Here is a 10,798-nt window from a genome sequence, read left to right as displayed (position 1 = left end):
CTAATGCTGTTGCGCAATGAGGGCGTCTGAAGCAGGGGGCAACGTGCGTTTACCTTTGATGACGAATCAGTACCGAAATCTTAACGTCCGAACATTGATCAGGTGGTTAGCCGTATTGGCACGATGGCGTTTTTCCGATTCCATATTTTCTGGGCTTTCATCGCCCTACATTAGAAAATTAAGTCACGCACGACTGGTCGGTGTTTCTTCACAGTGATATAAAGACGACATATGATTCAAGGTACGCGCGACCTCGTGTGCAGAGTTACGTCCTTCTCCACAGTCCACGCACGCCTTTCATTCGTTTGCCCTTGAAAGTGTTTTCCGACTATTAATCAATTGACTGAACGTAATGCGCACTTATTCTTTTCCAGGCGAGAACAGGCTTCGTTGCGTCCGAACCCCCGGATTGTGAAGAAAGCAAAAAGTTGCTCGGCTGGCCGATGCGCAGCTTGATCTTCAGCGCATCGCCAGACCGTCCAAGCGCAAGGACACTTGGTTCGATTAAACCCAAACAAATAAAAATCAAAACAATTTGAAAAAAAAGCCATCATAGATAGCTTATATGATTGTAGCATTTCTATTTAACCTGAACCGTTGAGGTACTAGTCGTAAATGTGAAGGAGATAGTTTGAATAAATTTTCGCCGCCAAAAAGCTTTGTCACCACATTCGTGATTTGATTAATTTATGATAATAAAGACCGATATTTATTGGTGAAAATGTACTCGATGTTCACTTGTAGCTTAATATTATGCTGTGATTTGCCTAAAACTGTCAGTGAAACTATTTTTTCAAAGTGCGTGCAAAGAGTTCTGATATGCATTCCTGATCGTCTATTTACATATTCCAATAAGCAAAGTGCCCGTGCGAATACCCCTGCCAACTAAGTACGAACACTTCCAGCTCACAAGGAGTCGAGATCTGTCTAAGATGGGCTAGTTGGTACGGCGCAAGAATACTGGAGGTGACGGGGAACAAAAGAAGACAGAGTGCTCGATACTTCGTTCACCCTTAGGCTGAGACTATAGAAGCTCCGCCTTCAGCGCGAGCTTTCTGCTTTTGTCACAGTCACTTATTGTCACTTTAGGAGCTACTGTGTCGTCCTCCTCATGATAGCCCTTTGCGGAGGCTGGTCAACGCCCGCTTGAGTGGCTCGGCATCTCGGTAAAACAAGAGAAGGTCGGCAGTGGCAGCTCAATTTGGCACATGCTTAAAGCGTCTATAGCAGTCTGTCTTCTGTCTAGTGCACGGTTTGTATTTTTTAGTCCTTTTTCCCAGATGCTTTTAGTATCCAAGATTTGCCTTAAAAAGAAAGCTCAACTTAAAATGTAAATGTATTCAATGAAGCAAAACAAAACAGGTAGTGTTATGTAAATTCAGATGCAAGCAGACGGCAAGAATTAAAAGCAGCACCCTGCCCGTTTTATAGCCTTTGATTTTTTGTCCAAATTTTGGTTTAATCTTTATACGTTAAGAAAGTTTATGTTATATGTGTTGACGTCACTTCAGTCAGTGCCCTTTCGGAACAACTTCGCCTAGCTATAGCACGTCCTTGCACTCGCGAGAGATCTTGATAAAGAAAATTGTTCAAAGTCGCCCTCGCTTCTTTCTCAGTTTTCTCAGAAGGCTTTCCGTTTTAGCGCCGGCAACGAAAGGGCGGAAAACTCGGCCAACAGCCCTCTCACCCCCAGGAGCAACGTCAGTGAGCGAGGGGAAGAGGGTCATCCAAACCGGTCCGGCGCAAAACCCGACCGAGCCGCTACGCCTGTGTTCCAGCGACAAGACGTTGAGGCCACTCCCAGCCACCGCGACCATGACGGCGGCATCATCGGGTCGAAGCGTCTGGCCAAGACGAACCCGACTCGGCGTTCCGATCCTCTGTACGAACCGAACCACGTCCCACTAATCCTCAACTTTCCTCCAGACCTCCGTTAGTCTTCGAAGGAGTTCGGCAAAGTTCCCAGCTGAGTGCGCCGAGCAACAACAGGCACGTCACGTATGCCTACTCGTCAAGGACTACGCTTTTTTGGCCATACTCGAACGTGAGTGGACTTTGCTGACAGTGTGCGGTGAGCAACGTCAACGGTCGTGAGCTGAGGGAGTGCAGTGCTCTTAGGGTACCCCAACAGCTACAGAGTTTTGGATTGCGGCCTCTAGGCCCACAACGCCATGACTACGGAGTGCGCATTTGCGTCGGCGGCAGCGGTCGCAACAACTGTGTTTTCTGTCCCTCACATTGTGGCTACCAAAACACAACTTTCACTTACCTTGAGGCCATCCGCATCGTAAAGGGGGGTGTTCCTTTAGGTGTGATGATTGTTCTAGTCTCAGCTTCTTTTGTTTCTTGGCTTCGATGAGGTTTCTGCACGTGCAAAGCTGTTCACCACCGACAACGTCTTGTGCTATTTGTGTCAGTTAGGTTACCTCCTGAACCGAGTCTCTCGGGTTCACAAAATGTGATAGTCACATGTGGTCTCCGGTTCCCGATACGCTGAAAGTTCCTATGTTGCCATAGTGATATACCTCCCCCGTCAAAATACTCTGCTGTCGTCGCTGAAAGTGATTGTGTCACCGCACGGATACTGCCATTGTCACAAAGTTTGAGAGAAACCAAGGACAACAAAAAACATGCCATCAACAGTGATCCGTCTCGCAGCTTACGCCGTCCTGGTGCTTGCCGTGTTTGCGATCCTGTGGTGCCAGCTGATGGGCACGTACCCGAAAACCTTAGACGACTTTGCGGTTCCCTTGTTCTCCAGGGCATCGCGGAACTGCTCCCGGGATTACTCTGGTCTGTCGACTCGCGTCGACATTGTATTCGTTGCCAAGTGGGCTTACCGGAACATGAAGGTCACTCGGTTGATGACCCGGTGCCTCAAGAGTATCCTCGCCTACTCCGATCGCTCGCTGCACTTCCACGTTCTCGCGGACCCGCAAAGCTACATGAGGCTCCGCCGAACTCTCTACAACGTACAGAAAGAAGCTGGCAAAATATTTCAGGTAACAACTCGCATAAGAGAACCGTGCACTACTATCTTTCTCTCTCACCTTTCCATTCTCTCTCTCGCTCTCTTTCCATCTCTAAGTCTTACTCGAAATTGTGCTATAGTTTAACCTATTTAATTCTGTGCTTACCCAAAGGTGTAGGATGGAAGATATTTACTCGAAAGAATATACTGACGGTGCTAGATAAATGGTGGCAAATGTACGATAGCCTGTTTCGTGTTTTTGTGACTTTCGTGCTGGTAGTAAAGCGTGGGAAGCAGTTCGACAGTCATTGCCTAAATGGCTATTGCCAGAGTATAGCTACTACCTCAAAAAATAAGACTTTGGCTGCAATCGTTTTTTTTTTTTTCACATCTCCATAGCACTTAATTTTAAATCTCAAAATTTGAAAGGTGTACACTAAATCTAAGGGGCGAGTGAGTCTTTTTTTTTTTTCGGAAATCGAACATGAAGTGTGCTAAAATGATTCCTTCACTTTTGTTTTCACAGTTTTCTTTGTACAACATCACCTCAGTACAAGTACATCAGCGAGAAGTCATCAAAGTGATGCGGACACTGTTCTTTACCAAAGACGTAGGCCGGTACAACGATGACATGTTCTTCGTGACGGAGGTCTTCCATCGCGTCTTCCCACTTCAACGCATCATCTTCATCGACCTTGACCTACGATTCGAAGAAGACATCGGCAAACTACACGACTTCTTCCACTGCTTCGACGCTCAGAACCTAATTGGAATCGGCTTTGACCTGCAACCCCAGTATCGCCTCGACTTCGCCAAATACAGAGAGAAGCATCCTGACAGTGATGTCGGAATCGCACGACCAGGCAAGCAGGGCTTCAACACCGGAGTGATGCTGATGGACTTGGACGCGATGCGGCACTCCAAACTTTACAACTCGTTGCTGACCTACAAAGACCTCAAGCCTCTGTGCGACAAGTACTATTTCAAGGGTTCCTTGGGGCACCAGGACTTTTTCACTATAGTCGGGATGGAACACCCTGAATTGTTCCTTGTCCTGGACTGCGTGTGGAATAGGCAGTTGGATACGGGCTGGTCCCATTCTGTGAAGAAGACTGTCTTTGATGAGTACCACAAATGTCCCGGAAAGGTCCGTATCTATCACGCGAACGGTGGTGCTCGTATGCCTGACGACAGGAGGTTCGCCAGTTTTTCAGGCTTTGGACGCAGCCAGAACTGGACTGTGGTCACTGGTGTGTAAAACAGGCACGGCCGACAAGGTTGGGTATACAGTAGCGTGACAAAGTCCTTCGTGAGGGTGGCGTGATTGTCGATGCCTTCAACGGTGTTTCGGGCGTTATGACATCCGCAACTCTGGAATTTAGGATAATGTTTGCTAAAGCCACTTGTGAACATATTTGACCTCTGTCTTTCTGCGGGATTTGATCCTCTTTATATTGGGCATTCGATACCCATCAATTGTGTAACGTCAGTGAGTTTGGCGTTTTTAGCATACAGGGTTTCTCAAACAGAGCTGTTTGGCCATCTTTGTGTCTTCGTCTTTTTTATATTGGTAAATACGACGTTTGTGTATATCAGGTAAGAAGGTTTAGTTGTAATCTGGATAATTAGTATCTCGCTCATAGTTAACAAACTCCTCACCAAATCTGCGACAAACAAAATATTAAAAGCAGCCCCTTTTTAGATGATTGTATTTAGCTCGGTACACCTCAGCGCTCATACACTTTTAGAGGGATTGTCCGGTGAAATTTCGTATTAAAGAAAACATTTAGACATCGTTGTCAATGGTTGTAGGAGCATCTTCCGCGACCAATATGAATTTTGTGTGCTTACCTGGACGAGTAATTGTATTTTAAACCAAGCGTGCATAGATGGCGTTTTTCTTTTCAACCTTCAGAGCAGCGAAAGCTTTGACGTAACGGAACGCAAAGATCGCGCCGAGCTGAAGCGCCCTTCGAATTTTGTCCTCCACGTGAGCGCTACGACGTGGTTTACCCTCGTTGCTGCTCCAGACTTTTTTTTTACTAAAAGGGGACTTTTGGAGTGCGGTTGTCACGCTTCGCACTTGTTCTCTGCGAGATTTACAGTGGCGAGTAAAATGGAACGCTGCGGTGCGTCGAAAGCACTATGTTCCTACGGGGGAATGAGGCATAGGAAATATTCGATCCGTGGCAGTCGATACTGATTTTGTTAAATTGTCTTCAAGTTGGAATAGAAAGAAAGGAGGTCCGAATTTACATGAAACTAGCTTGCTAAAAAAACACAAATTCGGAGAGTCGCTTCAGTTTGAAACATACTCGTCATGTTCGCTCGCCACCACTCCAATTCAACTTGCTAAAAAAAAAAAAATTAAGAAAAAAAAAATGTCGGCTCGAATGATCCCTTAGCGCCTTCATCTGTTATTATTACTTTTTTTCCTATCTCCGCTTCGGTGTTATCGCGTGATGGCCCGACAGAGCGAAGCGTTTTTACATACACATCATTATGCAAATTTTGGCGCTGAGTGAAGAGTCGCTTTCGTGCACTCGCTGCAATTAACGTCCTGGAGAAACGCACGCCACACAAAACGAGCTTTGGAAGAAGCGCGGAGCGTTCGAGCAATCCAGAACGTTCCCTTATATCAAAGGATACGGAATCGGACGAATTTGTAGCTCTATCGTTAACTGCGATGTTTCCAAACACGAGTTCCAAACGCAAATAAAGAACAGTCTCCACGAATACGGAAGACATTTCGATGAGGCGGTTTCAGACGACTGTGTGGGGTTCGCCTTGACGAGGTCCAAATCGCTTGGGGCAAGGAAAGAAATGAACGTTCGCTTTAGCCCTTCTCTAAACAACAAAGCGTCTCTGGCCAACGTGCGCCTATTGCACCGCCACATTAACTGCCTCGATGAATGGGCCGTTAATACATGCGCCGAATAAGGGGAAGGGGGAAAGGGGGGGGGGGGGAATCCGTGCCTCTCCTCGTGACACCCTCGCTTCGGGGACTTCTGGGAGTACCGGGGACGGGGGGGGGGGGGGGGGGGGTAGTTAACGCAGGGCCGTTGGTCCCCAACACCCCCCTTAGGGAATTTCCGCCTATGGATGTTCACACTGTGAGAGACTAGGTTCAGTGCGACAACGTAACTTGTCAGAGGGTATACTATACAAACTAGGGCTGGGCGTCGATTACATATTTTAACCCGATTAATCGCCACCATTTAATCGATTAATTAATCGATTAATCAGTTGCGTTAATTTTTATCATTTATTTATTAAAAATAATGCTCGTCTTGCTTTTGAAGACTTATTTTACTCTCTGCTACACGGCGCAAAGAACGTTTACAATTGAAGACACATATAGTTAAACGATTCAAAGACTCACATATGTTTGCTCCAGCTCCGAAGACAAAGAAGTTTCTCCGCATCTTCCGACAGGAAGACAAGAAGTCAGAGCTTGGGCCGATGCTTTCTGCTTTTTTTCCGAAAAAGGAACCTCGATGAGAAGGCGTTGATTGTTGTCTGCGTTTTGGCGGATGTTCCTTTCTGCAGCTCGATGGGGGCTTCGCTCGTAGACGATACTGAAGCGAACTTACGCTTTCACTGTACGAAAACGGCTTTTTGCAGATGCAGTGGACTTCCTTGGAGTTGAAAACTTCACCGCTGGAGTTTCCTTCAATCTGAAACTTTCCAGCGAGATTGCCTTTCATACTCGTGCCGAATACTAGAACAAGTTACCATGGCGTTGTTAGCTTCCCAGCTTGTTTTTCTGCTTGTTTGTCTTGCCTGGGCAGGATGTGTAAGAGATCCCCAACACGTGAAGTTTCGCAGTCGCGCGGGGATCAGTTGCGGGCCCGGCTTGTTCGTCTGGCCTCGGCAGAGCTGTAATGTATATCCTTGGACACGTGACGCTTCGCAAGCGAAATAATTGAACCTTGCTCATAACACCTGGCTGGGAACGGACTTCTTTTGAGTACCGATTAAAAAACCGATTAACCGGTTACAAAATTTGATTGCGATTAAAGCCTTAATCGATTAATCGGAAGTTTAATCGATCAGTTGCCCAGCCCTCATATAAACGTTACCTCAGTGGGACTCGCGATACCATGTATTCGCCTGATGCTTCTACTCTTCACTGTCCCAAATGGCTGTAGTAACTACACCCTTTGTCCCGTATACAACACCCCAAAACTAGATTTCGATGTTCAGTCCGCTGACGTCGAACTGACGGTACCAACTCTTACGAGCGGCTTGATAGCTGTGTAATATAAATTACTAAATAGCTAATAAACGTATAAAAAAAAAAAAAAAAAAAACCAGGGGGCGCCAGCAGGGTTAACAAAACCTTCACTGTTTTCCTGTAGTCTTTAATGCGTACATTAGTATATTTTAATAAGTTGTATCACTCGACTATCAAGCCGCGCGGGAAAGTTGGTAACGTCGGTTCGACGTCAATAGATTGAACGTCGAAGTGTAGTTTTGGGGGTGTTATATATGGAACAAGAGGTGTAACCACTACACCCCTATTTCTGAAAGTGTTGGACAAAATCATATTTTACAACCTTGAATAGAAGTGCAGGGACATCAGCCATAAACACTCCCGTCTTCCGTCGCCGTTTGGTGTTAAGTGCAAAATCAAAGCGTTGTTGCCTCAACCAATCTATTACACCGCTTCTGATTTACAAAAATATATTAGGGGGAAAAAAAAAGACACGGGGGTGGGAGTTTGTAGCTTTAATTTCGCTGGGGATAATAGGGTCAGCTGAACACGAAAAGACGAGAACACAGAGAAAGGGACTGGACAAACGCACCGCTGTGTGTTTGCCCAGTCCCTTTTTCTCTCTTTTCGTCTTTTCGTGTTCAGCTGACCCGATGGTCGTACCAACAAGCTCAACCAGAGCCCGTAATTTAAATTTTCTACCGATTTTAAAATATCTATGGTCGTCGACAGGTGCGAAACATAGCAGATGAGTCGCCTTTGAGCCCAAGTTTTTTTGCCTTTGATAACACTCTGTCGCACGCACTGGTAAAGCACGGTGGAAGGTGACGAGCGCGTAGTGGAGGAGGAACCTTAACTGGGCTCTTGACCTGTAACCGATTATAGATTCTCGCAAACGTCTATAAATCCCTCAGGAAAAGAAAAAAAAAAGTATCTTTGTACAAAGCACAAACACGTTTTCCGGCCACACAGTCTGGAACCGAAAAAAAATGTACAAGAAATGCACCCAGATTCTCAAAGGCCTATTTTATTCGTGCTCTACGCAAAAATGCCGCCCAAGCTGACTTCTCAATGTTCAGTTTGTCCCCCCTAAGCGCGAACATGTATTTTTTCGGAGCAATCTTTCGACACCGGAAACTGTACAAAATATACACCCGATGACGTCACTTCCGTCTCGACACACAGTCCCACTCTATACGTAGCGCAAGTTCGTCTGCTTCTTTTGCAGGGGTTGTGGTGACGTCAGAAAGACGCCGAGGTCTGATTGGCTCTGATTGAAGGATAGTGGGTAGACCTCAAAGCAAGCTGCCTTGAGGTCTACCCACTATCCTTCAATCAGTGTCATTCAGAGCTCGGCGTCTTTCTGACGTGAACACATGCCCTGCAAAGGAAGCAGACGAACTTGGGCTCCGGATAGTCTGTATCATCTTTAAACCCAACCGCTCTCTTTTGTGGATTCGCCATTACCGGCTAAACCAATCACACACACCCACAGACACACAGAAAAAAGCGCAGGATCGTGGCACATTCACTGCGCGTGTTTGGTTCAGTTGGTGACAGCAAAAGCAAAAGGTCGACGAGCGCCATGATGGTCCACTTTTGGCGATTTGTTGGTTGGCACCATAGGTTCGTAACGTCGACTGCAGTCGGTTGTAATGTGAAAACGGAGTTTAGAATTTGTAGCGCGAACAATTCGCGAACCAATTAAGACAAAAATAAATAAGAGAATGAACCAACAACAACAACACCGACGGCCCTTCCAAGTCTCTCAAATGCGCTTGTTCCTTTCTCTTTATTTACGCAATATAACTTCCAGCCGGAACAAGTGGTTGCGCGCGACACACTCGAAGCAGTCCACTACAATTTCTAGTGGTCACGTGACATGGTTGTACTGTTTCAGATGCAGAAAAAAGGGGAAGGAGGGGAAACAGGACGTGTGGACACGGCTAATAGGAAAGCAGCCTTCTCCGTCTAAATCAAAAGCGAAAGCAATTCAACATCCAGAGGAGAAAACCAGAGCCACTCCAATAAGGTATATACGCTTAGAGTAGCGACACTTCATTCCATGGTGTTTTATTTTTATTTCTGGCGACGTTATTTTGGTGCTGAGTGCGGAGTTAAGAGCAATATACACTTTAAAAAAATCGAGCACCATTGGCAATCACCATTTTTTGGGCACGATGCGTGTGACTGGATCCGAGTCCTCGCCGAAGTCTGACGTCACCCTCGTGTCCAATACGCGCTCAGAGCATGTGAGCAAACAATGGCGGATTCGGGTGATTGGCGCGGCAGCTACTACACTCGTACTCACACTTCAAGGCCAGTAACAAAGAAAAAAAAAGTTTGGCTTCTTGTTGAGCATAATTAATTTCCTCCTGTATGCGGTGAATTGCGATATATGTAGGTGCATTTTATATTAGCCCTAGGGTGTATTCAATGTACGCCACATTTGAGTGCGCAGTTCAGAGCGCATGCTCCGAACGAGCTCACATCAATTTAGGCTGCTAAGACCGGCAATCTTAATGTTGTGGAACGCACGTTTCAAAAGAACTGTGGAAACTCGCCGTCAACACGCGCTTAGCGGTCGCGCACACGGCTATGGCCGCCAGTGAGCATATGCTGTTTTATCAAGACGCGTACGTTCCAAACAAGAAGTGTAAGGTTTTTCCCTCGACAACCGAATTGTGCAAGCACTATATACTTCGCGCAGCAAATGAACATTGCGCAAAACTTTTTTTTTTTCTTGATGTGACGACGAGTGTATAGACGTCGCGCAGTTTTGAAACGGGTCTATTGTTGATCACTCCAATTCGAAAATGCAACTTCCAGAGTTATAGGTGCGGCACCAAAGGCTCGGACGATATAATGTTTTGTTCGCTCTTTTGACGGTCTGTTCTAACATTTCTGCAGGACGCCAAGACCGTTTTTCTGCGATTTGAGATAAAACTTGAGATAACTGGCAGCGATAAATTTAGGCACCAGGATGATTGAAGTGTCGCCACTCTCGAGCCTAGCTTATTTAGAGAAACTGCTGAACTACGAAGCAAACGTTTCTATGGGCCTTCGTAGCCTGACAGGAATGCCGCCGGCTCGTCGCATTGCAGGGCGACCTTGAAGCCGCGACGGCTTGACAATATCTTTTTCGAAATGATCGTAATAAACAAGACTCTGAAAGAGAACGTTATATCTGTGTTGGAGTGGAGGAGAAGGAGGTGAAGCCCTGAGGCGTTCGCTATAGCTGGGTACGTTATAAATGGGCTAATTTCGTCTGCCTCTTACTGCAGGGGATAAATACACAAAATTCCGGTTAGCACGCGAAACTTTCGTAGAGATGCCCGATTATGTAGATGCCGTGATTTAGTTTTCAATCGATACGCTGATTGCCTGGTTCGTTTCGGGCAGATAAACGTTCGCTGTCAGTGCGGTGCTTGGGTGTCTATGACGATCTTGACCATTGGTTGCACCCTCTTTCGGTAAAAAATAGAGCTATACAATGTGTCGACCGATGCACCTTCTAGAGATTCCTAACGTTATTAAATTTCTACCAGCTTGTTTTGAGAGCACAAACCACGAAAGGACATGAAGAGACTCCGATTATTTTTGCTGCAAAT

General features: G+C 46.1%; 1 protein-coding gene across 1 annotated transcript; it reads left to right on the top strand.

The window, feature by feature from the left end:
• The first annotated feature begins 2,630 nt into the window (after positions 1–2,630).
• On the top strand, positions 2,631–4,229 carry LOC115316004 (xyloside xylosyltransferase 1). The gene is made up of 2 exons (XM_029975333.4): positions 2,631–3,002; positions 3,498–4,229. The coding sequence occupies exons 1-2, from the start codon at positions 2,631–2,633 to the stop codon at positions 4,227–4,229; spliced, it is 1,104 nt and encodes a 367-aa protein (XP_029831193.3).
• The last annotated feature ends 6,569 nt before the right edge of the window (positions 4,230–10,798 follow it).

The sequence above is a fragment of the Ixodes scapularis genome, unplaced genomic scaffold (assembly GCF_016920785.2).
Source record: "Ixodes scapularis isolate PalLabHiFi unplaced genomic scaffold, ASM1692078v2 PGA_scaffold13__105_contigs__length_92229423, whole genome shotgun sequence".
In the NCBI taxonomy this organism is placed as follows: domain Eukaryota; kingdom Metazoa; phylum Arthropoda; class Arachnida; order Ixodida; family Ixodidae; genus Ixodes; species Ixodes scapularis.
The sequence above is the reverse complement of the archived record's forward strand: the minus strand, read 5'-3'. Positions and strand labels throughout refer to the sequence as shown.

Bases quoted from the DNA above. Each gene is read 5' to 3' on its own strand.
- LOC115316004 (XM_029975333.4), top strand. From the start codon at position 2,631: ATGCCATCAACAGTGATCCGTCTCGCAGCTTACGCCGTCCTGGTGCTT. The intron at 3,003-3,497 runs GTAACAACTCGC...TTGTTTTCACAG, and splicing joins AAGCTGGCAAAATATTTCAG to TTTTCTTTGTACAACATCAC.